Source organism: Portunus trituberculatus, chromosome 8 (genome assembly GCF_017591435.1).
Source record: "Portunus trituberculatus isolate SZX2019 chromosome 8, ASM1759143v1, whole genome shotgun sequence".
Lineage (NCBI taxonomy): Eukaryota > Metazoa > Arthropoda > Malacostraca > Decapoda > Portunidae > Portunus > Portunus trituberculatus.
The window spans coordinates 3,194,227-3,212,500 of record NC_059262.1 but is presented as its reverse complement, the minus strand read 5'-3'; the positions used below and the strand labels follow the sequence as shown (position 1 = coordinate 3,212,500).

The following is an 18,274-nucleotide window of genomic DNA, read 5'->3' as shown; positions in this document are numbered from 1 at the left end:
ATATGGATAGACAGACACACAGAGAGACAGATAGACAGACAAAGTAAATAATAAAATAAGGGCAGATGGGCAGACAGGCAAGCAAGCAAGCAGGCAGGCAGGCAGACATACACACAATAAATAAATAATAAAATAAGGACAGACAGACAGACAGACAGCGGACTACACAAATACAAACAAATAAAATGAAGTTGAGACAGATAAAAACAAAAACAGGAACCAATTGATTAAACACACACACACACACACACACGTCAAAGCAACAGCTGAATGGTTAAATGAATAATTGCAAACACAGACACGTACGTACACAAACACATTTCCTGACCTAACCTAACACACACACACACACACACACACACACACACGTACCTTCAGCTTTTACTTCATATAACTTCATGATCCCGTCCGTGTCTGTCCGTGGACGCGAAAACACACACACACACGCACACACGCACACGCACACACGCCCCCACCCTCCCACGCACACATACACACACGCACGCACATACACACACTCACACACACTGTACGTGAAATCTATGTGTGCAGACGACTAAAGAACCTTATGACTGTTTTTAAAGGCTATGTACGTATTTCACAGACAGCTAAAGGTGCACATAGGATTTCTAGACTTGTGTACGTTTCCGGGGGGCATACGAGACGTGCACACGCAGACACACACACACGCACACACACAAGATTAGAGAGTGCACAGAGGAGGGTGTGGCTTGCGAGGCGGAGTGCACATGACTGGATGGCTGGCTGTGGTGGCGCCGTGTGTGTGCGTGTGTGTGTGAGGGGAAGCAGTTGGGAGGGGGAGGGGTGGGCACTGTCTGTCTGTCTGCCTATCTGTGTGTCTGTGTGCTGAGGTGTGGTCATGCTGTGTCAATACATGTGTGTATCAGTATGTGTCTATGTATGAGTAAGGCACATATACACATACAGATGTACATACACACATATATACATCATGGAGACGTGGCACCACCGCACGTACAGTTGGCACCACCGCAAGCGCCACGTAATTCAAAACCCAGTGAAATAAAAAAAATAATAAAATAAAATAAAAAAGAATAAACGAAACTAAGCAAAAAATACAATACAACAAACTTTCACTTTTTTTCCGATAACATGAAATAGACAAACAGGAGAAATGAAGAAAATACATACAAGAATAACAAACGCAAGAATTAATAATAGGTATAATAAATAATGACAGAATAAAATGAATAAATAAAGAGAGAAAGAGAGTAAGCTGATCATTCTAATCGATAATTTCAATGCCAAACACCTCTAGTTGTACGCAGCTCTCTCTCTCTCTCTCTCTCTCTCTCTCTCTCTCTCTCTCTAAAATGCTACGTGAGATCTCCCTTGCACACTGTCATTCTACTGTCCTCCTCCTCCTCCTCCTCCTCCTCCTCCTCCTCCAATTTATTTTCCTCTATCTTCTTCCTCTCTTTTTCTCTTCCACTATTTTTCTTTCTCCTCTTTCTGTTGTCCTTTTACCTATTTCCATCTTTCCCTCCTCTTCTTCCTTTTCCTCCTCCTCTTCCTCTTCTTCCTCCTCCTCCTCCCGTCCTCCTCCTCCTCCTCCTCCTCCTTATATTACTTAATCAAAATGCAGAAACGTTTGAGAAAAATCATTAATGGAAGTTTGGAAATATGAAAGGAATGTGGTTTATGACTCTCTCTCTCTCTCTCTCTCTCTCTCTCTCTCTCTCTCTGGTTAGCGAGGCCTATTCTCTTTAAATTCCACCCGTTTCTCTCTCTCTCTCTCTCTCTCTCTCTCTCTCTCTCTCTCTCTCTCTCTCTCTCTCTCTCTCTCTCAGACAGCTGTTAGGGAAGAATAGAGAATAATAGCCTCTCTCTCTCTCTCTCTCTCTCTAAGGTTGCTGGGGTGCGTCCTTTAACCTTGAGTGCGCGCGGGCGGGCTGGCACACACACACACACACACACACACACACACACACACACACACACACACACACACTCTCTCTCTCTCTCTCTCTCTCTCTCTCACGTGTTCCAGCAGGTCACGTGACTCTTCCAGTTTCACCAGGTTCACAAAAGAATGCAAAGGAAGGAAAAGGAAGAACAAAACGGCTTGGGATTTAAATAACTCTCTCTCTCTCTCTCTCTCTCTCTCTCTCTCTCTCTCTCTCTCTCTCTCTCTCTCTCATCCATTTCTCTTATTAATGTTTTTTATTCCTTCCTTTAATCTCTCTCTCTCTCTCTCTCTCTCTGCGTGTCTTTCCTTCATCCATTTATCTAATTAATGTTTTTTTCTTTACTCCCCTTTAATCTCTCTCTCTCTCTCTCTCTCTCTCTCTCTCTCTCTCTCTCTCTCTCTCTCTCTCTCTTTCCTTCACCCATTTCTCTATTATTAATCTGTCTTTTTCTCAGTCACCCTTTCAATGTCACTGGGCACGCTCCATTTTCTGTGACCACCTTGACCCCGGTTTGGTAGTCACGTGCTGTCCCATTTTCTCTTATCGCCTCGCCCTGAACTAGCGTTTTCTGTGGCTCGCTTCACTTCACCGGGCTTATTCTTATCAAACTCTCGGCCTTCAGTTAGCGAATAGTGGTTGTGTGGTGGTTGTCACGTAACACACATACATACATACATACATACATACACAGTGATGTAATTGTTGTTGTTGTTGTTGTTGTTGTTGTTGTTGATAACATTGGAAAAGTGGCTCCCAACGTATGGGCAATTAACCACAAGTGGGTAATCTAGATAATTTGATTGGTACCAGTCCTGAGAATAAAGGCATTCACATTGTAACGAATTTGTGTGTGTGTGTGTGTGTGTGTGTGTGTGTGTGTGTGTGTGTGTGTGTGTGTGTGTGTGTGTATGCAAAATTGTATAGATATGCATGTAAAAACTGAGATTATATAAAGAGAAGTATAACAAAGCCTTTAGTATGCTTTTCGATAACCTTTATCTATTTATTTTATCATGAATATATGCTACTGTACATACACAACGGGTAATGTAATGAAAAAGATTGGGAACCTCTGTATATATAAAAAAAAAAAAGGAAAAGAACAAGAACAGGAAGATTTAGAATACCCAAACAACAACAACAACAACAATAACAACTTATCTAACCTATTGAGAGAGAGAGAGAGAGAGAGAGAGAGAGACGTTGGGGGGAGGGATTCAGTTAGGTCCTTCCACTAGCTCATTTTAATACTGACAAACTTAAAGCAGTGGGCCAATAAAGCACTCAGCGTGTCACCCCAGTATACAACGCCACAAATAGAAAACGAGGGAAGGAACAAGAAAATGAGCGTGGTGAGGAGTAAATAAAACACTGGAAAAGGTCCTAAATGGCACCTCGACCCTTGACAACAGGTACGACAGCTTTGCAATGTCAATAAAAAAAAAAAAAATAGCCTTTTTTTCTTCAGCATCCTATAAATAAATGATCAAATAGTTCACTTTTTCTTCTTAGTAGTTACATATGGTTAAGAAAATAGATAATAGGTGTTTCTAATAATACTATACCCACATAGAAGACGATTTAATTGCAAAAACAGCAATATTTGTTAATGAATGGAGAGAGAGACGTGTATTTATCATTTGTAGAATTCAAAATAACATTAACTTTTCAAACACTCAAATAAAACTAAATATGACGATATTATTATTATTATTACTATTATTATTATTATTGTTATTCTATTTATTTATTCTTTAGAACATAACGGAGGTGAAGACTGTCCATTACATTTCGTCCCCTACCACCTTACCTTCCAAACGTCAAATATTCTATCACATTTTTACGCTTATGAGCAAATACAAGTACTTGACACCCCGATAGGACAATAGATAATTCACTTACACACTTACGAACCGTCAGTAAGTTAGAGTAAAGTAGAAGAACGGCCTAAAATAAGAAATAAATGCAGATTGGTTGAGTTTGGTGTTGGCTTGTACCTAGTCGCCTTTGTTCCTGACCTTACCTAACATGGGGAGTGCACGTGGGTCTCTCTCTCTCTCTCTCTCTCTCTCTCTCTCTCTCTCTCTCTCTCTGGGTGTGTGTGCAATCAATGATAAAAAACTCAAATGAAAAACGCAATTGCATCTCAAGTGGAGGAGGAGGAGGAGGAGGAAGAGGAGGTTCGAGGAGGAGGAGGAGAAGGAGGAGATAAAACTAGATAAAACATAATCAAAGCAAGAGGAGGAGAAGAGGTCATGGAGTAAAGAAGACAAGATGAAGAAGAAGAAGAACAAGAACAAGAAGAACAACAACAACAAGAACAAGAAGAAGAGGAGGAGGAGGAGGAGGAGGAGGAGGAGGAAGTGATGAAACAATACCAGAAACAAATTAGTCTGAGGAGGAGGAGGAGGAGGAGGAGGAAGTGATAAAACAATACCAAACACAAAATTAGTCTAAGGAGGAGGAGGTGGAGGAGGAGGAGGAGGAGGAGGAGGAGATAATAGCATAACAATAAAAAAAAAAATCAACAGCAAGAATAAATAGAAAAAAAAAAAAAAAGAAAAAGGCGAACAAACCACCACCACCACCACCACCCACAAAACACCCATAACAACCCCTATAACAACACCAAACAAGGCCTTACCGTAGTTTCTGGTCTGTTTGAAAGTCTTGGGCGGGAAGGCGAGGGCGGCGGCGGCGTGGTCTGGGTGACTGTTCAATTCCACCTCACAGTCCATTCTCGTGTTAAGACTGTCAGGAACTTTGGCGCAGAACACACAGTTGCAACGGAGAGCTCTTGGTTTGGGACGCATTGTGAAGAGAGAGAGAGAGAGAGAGAGAGAGAGAGAGGAGGTGAGGTTCTTTCTCTAGTCACGTGTTTGAACTATTGCCGTCTCGGAGAACGCGTGAATTCGTGTGTTTGTGTGTTTATAAGCGAGTGAAGTGAGTGTAAGTGAATGTGTGTTCTTCCTTCTTCTTCTTCCTCCTCCTTCTCCTTCTTCTTCTTCTTCGTTTTCTTTCTCTCTTAGTTCCTTGTTCTGTCCTTATCTTCTTCAAGGCGTCTTCCTCATTTAGTCCATTCACCCTCTCCTCCTCTTCCTCCTCCTCCTCCTAGTCCTCCTTTTCTTCCTCCCGTGTGTGTGTGTGTATGTGTGACCCGCTTCACTCACTCCGGCTGCAGTGAAATGCTGTCTCTTGCCTCCTGTTGCTGTGCGCTGTTGTGAAAGGCTGTTTTTCTTCGTTTTTCCTTCGTTTTTCTTCTATCTTGCTTGTTTCTTGTTTATTAACTTTGTTTTTATCGTCTTTCTTTCACTGTCAAATTTCACTGTTTTTATGGTCTTATTCCGTTTTTTTTTTTTTTTTTCGTTTTTTTGGTCCACGTATCCACCTCTTCACTCGCGTCTGTCTGTCTGTCTGTCTCTTGTTTCTGTCCCTTTCCTTCCTTCGTATACTGTCCACCGGTGTCTCTTAATCGCGTCTTGCTGTCAAACTTCTCTCTTCAATGCCGCCATGCAATCACTCACTGTCGTTCTATCCGCCCGTCAATCTATCCCAACTGTCACCACACAGTCTCAACACACACACGCGCAGTCACCCACGCAACTGTCACATATATATAAACCTGTCCTTTAACTGAAGCCTGTCAGCGCACACCTCGTCACCTCAATGCAGCTTTCCTGAGTGAGAGAGTGAGTGAGGGAGTGAGTGCGTGCGTCAGTGAAGGAGTGTGAGAGTGAAAGAGCGAAGTGCTAACGCGTGCAGTTCCCAGCCAGACCTGCGCGTGTATGTGTGTGTGCGTGTGTCTGTGTGTGTGTGTCCGGATAGGCTCACTTCTTGCTTCTATCCAGTGCTTCAGTTCTTGGGGGAGGGGTAAAGGGGGGGATAGGGGGTTGGTTAGAGACAGGGGGTGATTGTGGGATTTAGGAGAAGGGAGGAGGGAGAGGGGAAAGTTGAGAGATGAAGGAGGAGAGAGAGAGAGAGAGAGATGGGAAAGAGAAGTAAAGGAAGGAAGGAAGGAAAGTATCAGAGAGAGAGAGAGAGAGAGAGAGAGAGAGAGAGAGAGAGAGAGCGTTGTTATGTCAGTAGTAGGAGCGTCATGGCACCCTAGTAACCAACCATGACCTGTTGGAATAGTAACCAGTATCTTTGTGGACTGGGAGACCACACGCCCCCCCTCCAGTCCTCCTCTCTCTCTCTCTCTCTCTCTGTGTGTGTGTGTGTGTGTGTGTGTAGTGATACGCGCAACTATCTCTCCCTTCGATTGTTCTATTCCTGGGTGTTTGTGTGCTCTTGTGACCTGAAAGAGTGACAGAAAAGTTTAAATAAAGCAGGAGTGACAACAGAGAGGTGACGGGGAAGGCATGGAAGAAAAAAATAGAAACAGAAGACAAAAAAAATAAATAAATAAAATAAGATAAATAAACAAATAATGATCAATAGATATATATACTTTACTGAGCATTCAAGTTCATATTATTTTTTTTTTATTCATTTATTTATTTGTCTACTTTTTTGGGAGGAGTTCATGTGATAACCAGCAGGGAGTTCATACGTAAAGCAATATTTGAATAAAATAGAATTATGTACTGGTTTTTTATTGTGAATCTGGTTGTATAAAAAATAGAATAAAGGTAACAGTAATATTAGTGATTAGTATTGGAATGAAGATGATGCTATATTAATACGAAAATTATTCTATTCTATTGGTAAGTACTTATTTTCCTTTCTTGGTATGTATAATGCTGGAATGACGATAAAGAGAGAAATGGTAAGGTCATCTAAGAATTACAGAGTCACAAATCTGCCCAAAGTATACTGCCAGATAAACTTAATTGACATTCAAATAAACGAACAAATAAGCATCTAGATTATACGAATGAAAACAAATAATTATGAAGACTGACATACATTTAATCTAAAAATAACTAATTCTGCAGATACAAAAAATAAGAGATAAGTAAATAAATAAACAGATTAATGGATGAAAATTGAATAAACAAATAAAGAAAATTCAAATAACGACAAATGAATAAAAAAAATATATAACGTCAAATCAACAAATAAAAAAAAAAAAAGTGGAACCAAGCCTAGAGATGCACAACACTAGTCAAATAACACACACATAAAAAAAATAAATAAAGATGAAAATAAATAAATAAACAACAACAACAACAACAACAACAATAAACCCTCAAAAAACAAACATGTCATATCAACCAACCACTCCAACCCACAAATGCAACCCCCAACCAACCCCACTCCTTCCCCTCTCCCTCTCCCTCTAGTTCCTCCCACAATCCCTCGCGTCTGATTGGCCAGTGGCGTGGGTACCTAAGCACTGATTGGCTGGCTATTGCTACCCCACCCACACTGGAACCCTCATCTCTCTCTCTCTCTCTCTCTCTCTCTCTCTCTCTTGACCTGCGCGGCGCCAAGTTGGTTACCATGCAGGACGCCGGCAGGACATTCACCCTACGAATTGGGGGGTGGGGGAGAGGCGCCAGCTGAGGGGCGCGGCAGGGGGCGGAGGCCGGCATGGGTGAGACACGAGAGAGAGAGAGAGAGAGAGAGAGAGAGAGAGGGGGCTTTGTGATTCGTGTGTATTTTGTTTGGTTCGATTTGGCTCGTTTTGTCTCTCTCTCTCTCTCTCTCTCTCTCTCTCTCTCTCTCTCTCTCTACTACGACAACAACAACAACAACTACTACTACTACTAATACTGGTAATATATTTAGAAACAGTTTTTTTTTTTTTCAGGTCTGTACTTTCTAAACCTGCTGTTACTAACCTCTCTCTCTCTCTCTCTCTCTCTCTCTCTCTCGTTCACAGAAACACATGAAAATAACCGAAGATTTTCGTTATTCAGTTTTCTTATCAGCAACATTGAAAAAATAAGATAAATAAAATAAAAAAACATAACCATACATACATACATACATACATACATACATACATACATACATATTATTATTATTATTATTATTATTATTATTATTATTATTATTATTATTACATACATAGATACATGCACACATACATACATACATACATACATACATACATACATACATACATACATACATACACACACACACACACATACATACATACATACATACATACACACACACACATACACACATACATACATACATACATACATACATACACATACACACATACATACACACATACATACATACATACATACATACAGGTGACGTGTGTTCCAGCCGTAGAGCTAAGAATATACAAGGAAAGACAGTATTTACAAGCCATTTTTACCTCCTCCTCCTCCTCCTCCTCCTCCTCGTTCTGCTCTTTTAGTTGACGTGGTGGTGGTGGTGGTGGTTGTGCTGGTGCAGACACACACACAGATAGACAGACTGATAGACAAAGCCACACTGTCAGATTGATAAATAGACATAGACAGACAGATAGACAGACACCCAGACAGACAGACAGACAGACAGACAGACACAATGACCAAATGACTGACTGATAGATAGAGACAGACAGAGAAACAGAAAGAGAGAGAAAGAAAGATAGATAAATAGATAGATAGAGAAAAATATATATAAAGAAGGCAAAACCAGCCGCCCCCCCCCACACACACACACACACACACACACACACACACACACACACACACACACACACACACACACACCATGTACATAAGATACCAACCAGCCACTTTGTTTACCTGTGTGTTTGTATGCACGGTGAGTTCCTAATTAATAACAGGTGAGAGAGAGAGAGAGAGAGAGAGAGAGAGCAAAGAACAGGTGTGGATAGATGGATAGATGGATAGACAGATAAATAGATATATAGTTTTCTTTTTTCTCTTTTTTTTATTTTTATTTACATGCTTTCTCTTCTTCTTTCTTTTTCCTCTTCTCATCCTTCCATTTCCTTTCTCTGTCTCCTTTCTCTTCTTATTCTCATTTTTCTACTTTCTCTTTTGCCAATCCTTATCATCCCTTCTCCTCCTCCTCCTCCTCCTCCTCCCTCCTTCCTTCCTTCCTACCTCTCTTCTTCTCTCCTTCTTCCTCTTCTCTCTTCCTCCTTCTTTCCTTATTACATTCCTCCTATTTCTCCTTCTCTTCCCTTCCTTTCTTCCTCATCCTCCTTTCTCTCCTTCTTCTTCTTCCTTCTGCTCATCCTCCTTCTTTCCTTACTACATTCTTTCTATTTATTCCTTCCTTCCTTCCTTCTTTGCACCCTTCCCCACACACCTATTGTCTCCTCCTCCTCCTCCTCCTCCTCCTCCTCCTCCTCCTCCTCTTCCATGTGTTACGTTACTGTTGACCTTGTTCAAGATGTCATAAGGTTTGTAATAGGTTGAGCTTGTTATAATTTGCAAGGTGTGTGTGTGTGTGTGTGTGTGTGTGTGTGTGTGTGTGTGTGTGTGTTTCTTTCTTTTTCTGTGTCTATGTTTACCTCACTGCAACGTCAGCAAGAGAGAGAGAGAGAGAGCACCCATTCCTTCATCTCCTTTCCCTCCTTCTCCATTTTCCCTCCCACCCTTCTTTCCCTCCCTCACTTTCCCTCACCCTTCCCTCTGCCCTCACCCTAACACACCACCACACACAACACACACCACCAAAACACACATCTTCATATCCCACACCTCTTATCACGACATCAATTAACCACTTCACTTATCACCACCTCCAGACACTGATTGTATTGTTAGCAACCTCCATGTGGCTGCTACGCCCCTGGACACGCACAGGTAAGCTTCATTACAGTAAAAAAGGTATCAATCAGTCAAGAAAAACAGAGTAGTCGTAGAGATTATCACCTTTACGGATCAGTACACTTTGGTCCCCTTCTAAATCAGAGTTAACCAAAATTCTGGGACTAATGTCTTGAAACCTACTGAAACCTACTGAGACGTGTGCAAAAAAGGAGAGAAAGATGTCGAAACCTTTAAGAAAATGCAGTGTGTGATATTAGATGGAATACAAACACATTTTGGTCTTACTATAGACGTCAGGTGAGAGGTAGGACAGGTAACACGACAGGTAACACTAAGGTAACAGTGATTAGAGTTGACTGTTGTTGTTTAGTGGAGTGATCAGTGAAGGAATTGTAGAGAGGGGAGGAGGGAATGATGGGAGTACGGACGAGAGGAGGGGAGTATAGGAAAGAGAGGAGTAGAAGGAGGGGAGGAAAAGTGTAGGTGGAAAAACAGAAGGATAATGAGGAGAGATATGAAGGAAGAAGAAAGGGGAAGAGGAGAAAATCTGAGGTAAGAAGGAGAGAAGGAATAGGAGGAGGGAAAAGAAAGAGCAGGAGAAAAATGAGAAGAAGTAGGAAGATGAGGAGGAGGAATATGAAGGAAGGAAAGAGAGAAGGAGAAGAAAAATTGAGGTAGGAAGGAGAGAAGGAGTAGGAAGAAAAGAAGGAATAGGAGGAGGGAAAAGGAAGAGCAGGAGGGAAGGAGGAAGAGGAGGAAGAGAAGGGATACAAAGGAAGGAAAGAAGAGAAAAGAAACTGAGGTATGGAAGGAACAAGTAAGAAAGAAAGAAAGAAAAGGAAGAGGAGGAGAAGGATGAGGGAGGGGATAGGAGGAGGGAAGGGGCAGGAGAGGGAAGGGGGATATCAAAGGTGTATCTAAGGTAATTATCTACACAGGTATGGCCAGATGTGTGTGTGTGTGTGTGTGTGTGTGTGTGTGTGTGTGTGTGTGATAAGATTGGACAGTAATGCTTGTTACTATAGCTACTACTACTACTACTACTACTACTACTACTACTCTCTCTCTCTCTCTCTCTCTACCTTAATCCACTTTGCTTTCTACTTCCTTTATTCCTTCCTTCTTTCCTCCTTTCTTCTCTTCCTCTCTTCCTGTCTTCCTATCTTCCTTATCTCTTCCTTCCTCTCTTCTTTATTTCTTTGTCTCCTCCTCCTATCTCCTCTCCTTCTCTCTTATCATCTTTCATTCTTTTGTTTGTTCTCTTCCTCTCTTACTTTCTATCTTCCCTTATCTCTTCCTTCCTCTCCTCTTATCTTTCTTTATCCAATTCTATCTTCTCTCCTTCTTTCGTATCATCTTTCATTCTTTCATTCTTTCATTTCTTTCTTACTTTGTTCTTTTGTTACGTTTTCTTTTTCCGTCCCTTCTTTGTTCTTGCTCTTGTCCTTCCTCTTCCTCCTCCTCCTCTTCCTTCTCCTCCTCCTCCTCCTTTCTTTCTCCTCTTCCTTCTCCTCGACACACTTAGAAACAACAATAACAACACACACACACACAGAGAGAGAGAGAGAGAGAGAGAGAGAGAGAGAGAGAGAGAGAGAGAGAGAGAGAGAGAGAGAGAGACCTTAAACTATTTCATTTTCACTAATTTTCCTTATATTGCAGAGATAATGGCGCTTTCTGAGGAGGAAAGCCCGTTAATTCCCCGTAATGCTCACCACCACACCCCTAACATTCAGGTACTACTACTACTACTACTATTACTACTACTACTACTACAATGACCATAATAGGGAGTATTTACTTAAGCTACCCTTACAAATAACACTTACCCTCCTCCGTTTTCTGTGACAGGTCAAGGCTGGTCCTCTCCTCGGCATCCCGCTCCTGCTAGTGGTGACATCGCATGACCTCTCCTTGTTGCGCAGGTCAGGGCAGGTCACAGCAGGCCACAGATGGAAGGGTGCTGGTCCTGTATAAATGCAGATAGGAAAGGAGAAATGAAAGTAAATAAATAGGTTTAATAAATAGGTAGATAGAATGTTATGCTATGCTAAATATAAATAGGTAAGGTCAGGTTAGGTAAGATCAATAGGCAGATAGATACAACTAAATAAATAGGGGACCAATATGATAATAGATAAACAGGTCGCAAAAAGATAAAAATAAACACAAAAAATGACAATAATTTTCTCAAACCCACAGATCATTAGAAAGCATCAAAGCCACCACACTGAACAGCGGCCTGCACCTCATAGCCACCGTGGCAGACCCTACACAGCCCATACTGGACCTCCTACACCAACACTCCTTCACAGTCCACTCCTACAGCACGGGGCCGAAGTCGTGGCTAGGTCGAATGCTCCCAGAACTTCACCTGGCTGAGAATCTCCAACAGGTGGCGCGGAAATTTAAGATCAAGATTCCTGAGAACGTTTGCAGGAAAGATACAATTTCTGGAGAGGTTAAACTGCTTCAAACTCACGCTAATGGCTCAAATATCATAATTTCCCGCCCTACATTAGATGATATGACCAAGAATGAGAGGAAGATTATGTATATTGATAACCCATATAACCCAATGCATCGCCGGGCTGTTCTTAATGGTGGTGGTGGTGGTGGTGGTGGTGGAGAGTGCAAGGAGGTGGAGCAGTTAAAAGAGGCGATGGACTATGTGATGCAGACATATCCTGAACTGAAATATTTGCTCCTGCTGGAAACTGGGCTGTCCCTTTCACCAGATTTCGTGAGGTGTGTTTCAGTGTTTCAGTGTTTGTGTTCGAAGCAGTTTGTGTTTTTGAAGCGTTTCGTTCTCTCGCCACCACGATAGCTTTCAAGGGCTAAAAGATTAAGTTCTCAAGAGTGCTTTTTCTTAATTGATGAAGTAGGATAATTGCTAAACTATCACTAGAACTACAAACACCCTTGAAAACCACAGTAACATCCACTAGAGCCAGTTAAATTATCGCTAGAACCATGAACAGTCTTGAGAATCACAATAAGTTCCACTACATCCTGTTAAAATATCGCTGGAATCTTGAAAACACTTGAAAACCACTATAACTTCCATTAGAGGTTCTTGAACAATTGAAAACCCCATTAACTTCCACTAGAGAAAATTAAATGCAATTATTAGAATCAATATAACTACTCCTACAACAACAACAACAACTACTACTACTACTACTACTACTACTACTACTACTACTACTACTACTACTACTACTACATGAGAAACTAGTGTTTGAAAACCTCCCATAACACTTTCAAGACTCAAAATATATAAAGTGTGTTTTATAAGGGTGTCATTATGGTTCTGGTGGCAGATTAACATTTTTCTATATTACTAACAGGAGAAATAGTCTTGACAACCCGGCCTTGAAAGTTAGTGGCGAGAGATTGACACGATAGCAAGAAGTTTCTCAATACAGTCCTCTCTCTCTCTCTCTCTCTCTCTCTAGTTTCTTCGCCCAGATCCTGCCAGCCTACAACAAGACCCATCTCTCTACTGCCTCTCCGCTGCCAGCCCACTCTCCCTCCCTCACCACCCCGGCAACGCGTCACGCCTTCACAGGGTTGACCACTTCGTAGGAACCGCCACCCTCCTCCCGCGCCGCCTGCTGGAGGAAATTGTGCAAGAGTTTGTGGTGTTTGAAGACGGTGGTGGTGGTGGTGGTGTAAAGAGGACGAGTATAGTAAGTCTTGTTCTTTTTGTTGTAGTAATAGTAGTAGTAGTAGTAGTAGTAGTAGTAGTAGTAGTAGTAGTAGTAGTAGTAGTAGTAGTAGTAGTAACTATAAAATTAATACCACCACTCCTATGCTATCCTCCTTCTCCTCCTCCTCTACCTCCTACCACCACCACCACCACCACCTTCATCCCCGCAGGAGTGGCTGACGGAGTGGCTATCCTGGTGGGGGCGCAGGTACCGGCGTGGGTGCGCGGTGCCTGACGAGCCTCGAGTGTGTTCCCTGCACCACACACCGCCGCCACACACGCACCCTGCTCTGACCGCCCTGCTGACACTCTCGCCGCTACTGTAGATATCAGCAGGTGAGAGAGAGAGAGAGAGAGAGAGAGAGAGAGAGAGAGAGAGAGAGAGAGAAAATAAGTAGACCCAAAAGAAAAAAATGGTATGAAGGAGGAGGAGGAGGAGAAGATGAGGAGGAGGAAGAAGAAGAAGAAGAAGAAGAAGAAGAAGAAGAAGAAGAAGAAGAAGAAGAAAGAAAATTATGATAATGATGAAAAAGAAGAAGAAAATGATGATAATGATGAAGAAGAAGAAGAAATATATAAAATGAGAGAGAGAGAGAGAGAGAGAGAGAGAGAGAGAGAGAGAGAGATCAACAAACACACGCACTTCGCCCCTACTTCATAATCTTAATTCCTTAGATATCCACAAAACACAAATTTTAATACTTTTCCTACAATATTGAGTCTTATCTACATATATATGACTCATGAATAAAAAACAAGGACACTGATATTCTAGAGTCTTCACGTGTGTGTGTGTGTGTGTGTGTGTGTGTGTGTGTGTGTGGGTAGCCTTGCCTCGCGTTCAGTTATTTCTCCTCTTCCCTTCCTGCTTCCTGTCCCTTTTTTTTCCTTTTTTTCTTTTCTTTTTCTTTTTTTTTTCTTTACGTCCGTGTTCGTTATGGAGGTGCCTTTGAAATGTTAGAAGCGTAGAATAGATGGTTTGGTTATGTAGTAGTAGTAGTAGTAGTAGTAGTAGTAGTAGTAGTAGTAGTAGTTGTTGTTGTTGTTGTTGTTCTTGTTGTATTGTTGTTTTCTCTCCTTTCTATATATTTCATCTCGTTACATTTTATTTTTTCTAGTAATCTCTGTATCATAAGTTCGTTTTAATTCATCTTCCTCTTCTTTTTCGCTCTTTTTCTTGCTTCTTACTCATTCTTATTATTTTATTTCCCTTTATTAATGTACAAATTCTGTCTTACTATCATATTTACAAGTACGGTTTTTCTTTATCATTTTACATTAAATTCACTTTCGTACAATTCATTTAAATTCATCTCGGTAATGTATAAATCTGATTGTCGTTTATTGTTTTAATTTTTTTTTTCATTTTTCATTTTTTTCTGTTTCCTTTTTTATCTTCTTTTTAATCTTTATTCTCTTCTTATAATTTTTTTTTTCACTTTTTGTTTTGTGTTTTTTGTTTCCTTTCTTTTTTTTCAGTTTTGATTTTTCTGTTCCAATTTCTTTTCTTGTTCTTTATTTTCTTCTTATAACTATTTATCTATTTTTCATGTTCCTTTTCTTTTTGTTCTTTATTCTCTCATTACTATATTTTTTTCATTTTTCATTTTTTTCTGTTCCTTTCCTTTCTTCTTTATTTTCTTCTTATATATTTTTTTCTCTGTTCCTTTCTTTTCTTCTTGTTCTTTATTCTCTTCTTATAACTATTTCCTTTCCTTATTAACATACTTTCCCTCTTTTACCGTTCGTATATTCGTAAACATCGTACATTTCCCCACTAATTATCGAACAGTTTTTCCTGTACGCCTTTCCTTCCTGGAGACAAAACAAAGCAAACAAAATAACCTTGAATACACACGTGGCTATGAGAGAGAGAGAGAGAGAGAGAGAGAGAGAGAGAGAGAGAGAGAGAGAGAGGAGGGTGGAGGTAGGGCATCTCCTTCCCTCCTTCGTCCTCCCAAGGTCATCGAGTCCTTAAAAGCTGAATCCTAGACATTCCTGGGGCAATATCTCTCTCTCTCTCTCTCTCTCTCTCTCTCTTCCTATATATTAACTCTGCTGGTGTTTTTTATATATTTATTCATTTACATATATTTTTTGACGCGTGACGTAGAAATGCTTTTAAATGATCATGACTCTATCTAAACTTGAAGACTCCGATGATTTCCACTACTTGTTAATCTAAAAATCTTAAAGAAAATCAAAGAAAATAATAATAAAAAAAAAACATCTCAAACCCATTTAAACTTCAACTGAACCCCGTCAAACTACTAGAACCATGAAAACACCTTTGAAAACCCCAGTAACTTCCTCTAAAACCACGAAAAACACTCGAAAACCCCAGTAACTTCGTCTAGAACCACAAAAACACTTGGAAACTCTAAAAAACTTCCACTTCACTTCAATTAGAGCCTATTAAACTACTAAAGCCATGAAAACACCCTCGAAAAACACCAACAACTTCCTCTAGAACTACGGAAATACTTGCAAACCCTAGACAACTTCTACTATGGTCTATTAAACTACTACAACTTCGAAAACCGCAATAACTTCCTCTATAACCTACTAAACTACTAGAACCACGAAAAAAAACACCCTCTAAAACCCCATTAACCCCTTCAATACTGTAACACATTTTTACTTTGAGATTTTGTACAATTAGACGATTTTATTGACATTAGGGATTAGTCTATGGAGGTCAGAAGATTAATGGCCACAGTCTTCACTATTTTAATCCCCTATACGAGTTTCTGAGGCTGAATATAATCGCCAAATAGTAAACAGTGACTATGGAAACGCGTCATGGTACTGAAGGGGTTAAACTTCCACTATAGAGAGTATTTAAAGCAAGGAGGCAGAAACAAGGAAGATTAGGGACATATTATACCTTAGTGTAGTAGAAGTCTCTCATTACGTCCTCTCTCTTTCTCTCTCTCTCCAGGCTGCTTCACTACAAGTACAGCCAGAACGTGTATTGGGACATCACAGCGGCATCGCCTCTTGGTGTTAGCCAGATCAGCTGCCTCAAGCCAGACTTCTTCCCGCCTGTCATGGTACTCTCTCTCTCTCTCTCTCTCTCTCTCTCTCTCTTCATTTATATACATTTTGTTTTATTAAATAATAGTAATTTGAAAAAAAGGTGTAATAATAATTATAAGAAACCGACTTCTTTATATATGCCTAAATGAAAAATAATAATGTTAAACTGAGATAATGATGATGATAGTAATAATAATAATAATAATAATAATAATAATAATAATAATAATAATAATAATAATAATGATAATAATCTTTCTTAATTACAGAATGAATCTATTTACATAATTTACATAAAAATGGAGAATTATGATGACGATTTCACCTTCCACCACGTCATGAAGGTAAGAGAGAGAGAGAGAGAGAGAGAGAGAGAGAGAGAGAGAGACCGACCGACCTTGTAACCTGCTACGACCTTTTAATAACTTCGTGCGACCTGGCTATGACCTTTTCTCAGCCTCCTGTGACCCAATCTAACCTTGTATGACCTATTGACCTTTTCAACCCCTTTGACCTACTATCGCCTTTATTGCAGCCTCCTGTGACCCAATCTGACCTATTTTAACACTGTGATCTGACCTGACCTGACCTCTCTTTGCAGTGTTTCGGCGTTGACCTTCCCAAAGCGGTGGGTTACTTTGAAGGGGTGTTCCAGTTCACGTTTCGGGGCAAGAGAATGCTACTCCTTGGCATTCCTTATTCCCGCTTCTCGTAAGTGTTGGGGGAAGGGGGGTAAGGGAAGGGTGGAGAGATGGGGGAGTGTAGGGAAGAGGAGTGGAAGGAAGGGATGGGAATGAAAGGGGGTAGAGGGAAGAGGAGTCAAGGAAAGAGAAGATGAAGGGAAGAGGAGGAAGGGTGGAGGGAAGGGAAGGGAAAGACAGGGAGGGAGAGACTGCAGGATAAGAAAGTGTTTGGAGGGATATATATAGAAGAGAGAGAGAGAGAGAGAGAGAGAGAGAGAGAGAGAGAGAGAGAGAGAGAGAGAGAACTTGCCACACTCACTCTTTCCCAAAGCCTAGTATCAAAAACCAGAGAAAATTTTTTTTTGTCACACTCTTTCATTCCCCAAACCTAGTATCAAGAACCCCCCCCCCACACACACACACAGAGAGACTTTCCACCTCCTCTCTCACACACTTCCCCTCCATCAGGCCGAGCATCAAGGACCACAACGCGCTCATCGTGGCGGACATACCCAAGCTGTTTGTGCACGGCCAGACCAACTACCTCAGGAACAGACACGCCGCCTTCACCTTCGACAATGTGCTGGTCATAGGGAGCACAGTGTAACACACACACACACACACACACACACACACACACACACCGCGTAGTGTATAATTTATAGTGGTTAGCACGCTCGACTCACATCGAGAGGGCCGGGTTCGAGTCCCGGGGCGGCGAGGCAAATGAGCAAGCCTCTTAGTGTGTGGGGTGTGTTGACCTAGCAGTAAATAGGTACGGGATGTAACTGGAGGGGTTGTGGCCTCGCTGTCCCGGTGTGTAGAGTGTGTTGTGGTCTCAGTCCTACCCGAAGATCGGTCTATGAGCTCCGAGCTCGCTCCGTAATGGGGAAGACTGGCTGGGTGACCAGCTGACGACCGAGGTGAATCACACACACACACACACACACACACACACACACACATAAACAGATAGATAGATAATTAAATAGTTAGAAAAATACTAAATAAATATAGATAGACACATATGAATAGATAAGTTAGATAAATATATAGATGGATAAACACAGATATATACACAGATAAATATTTTAGATAAGCACATATAGCCAGATGATAGATAGACAGATAGCTAGACACAGATAGATAGGTAAATAGATAAACACACACACACACACACACACA

General features: G+C 41.0%; 2 protein-coding genes across 3 annotated transcripts in view; one reads left to right on the top strand and one right to left on the bottom strand.

Moving 5' to 3' along the window:
* The window catches only part of LOC123501091 (microtubule-associated proteins 1A/1B light chain 3C-like), a 15,721-nt gene extending 9,901 nt beyond the window's left edge, over positions 1 to 5,820 (bottom strand). The window contains exon 1 of one of the 2 annotated variants that reach the window (XM_045249674.1): positions 4,597 to 5,820. In XM_045249674.1, the coding sequence (XP_045105609.1) occupies positions 4,597 to 4,765 (169 nt within the window). In that variant the 5' untranslated portion in view covers positions 4,766 to 5,820. Of the gene's footprint in view, positions 1 to 372; positions 773 to 4,596 lie in introns of those variants that run through there. The other variant, XM_045249675.1, reaches the window with a different exon arrangement.
* Positions 5,821 to 8,575: 2,755 nt separating this feature from the next.
* Positions 8,576 to 17,806, top strand: LOC123499891. The gene is made up of 12 exons (XM_045248427.1): positions 8,576 to 8,675; positions 9,631 to 9,688; positions 11,318 to 11,391; positions 11,507 to 11,580; positions 11,858 to 12,413; positions 13,114 to 13,347; positions 13,538 to 13,689; positions 14,143 to 14,155; positions 16,268 to 16,420; positions 16,676 to 16,750; positions 17,008 to 17,117; positions 17,558 to 17,806. Exons 1-12 carry the CDS (start codon positions 8,622 to 8,624, stop codon positions 17,694 to 17,696), a joined length of 1,692 nt encoding a protein of 563 aa, XP_045104362.1. The 5' UTR covers positions 8,576 to 8,621; the 3' UTR covers positions 17,697 to 17,806.
* The last annotated feature ends 468 nt before the right edge of the window (positions 17,807 to 18,274 follow it).

Bases quoted from the DNA above. Each gene is read 5' to 3' on its own strand.
- LOC123499891 (XM_045248427.1), top strand. From the start codon at position 8,622: ATGTACATAAGATACCAACCAGCCACTTTGTTTACCTGTGTGTTTGTA. The intron at 13,348-13,537 runs GTAAGTCTTGTT...TCATCCCCGCAG, and splicing joins GTGTAAAGAGGACGAGTATA to GAGTGGCTGACGGAGTGGCT. The intron at 16,751-17,007 runs GTAAGAGAGAGA...CTCTCTTTGCAG, and splicing joins CCTTCCACCACGTCATGAAG to TGTTTCGGCGTTGACCTTCC.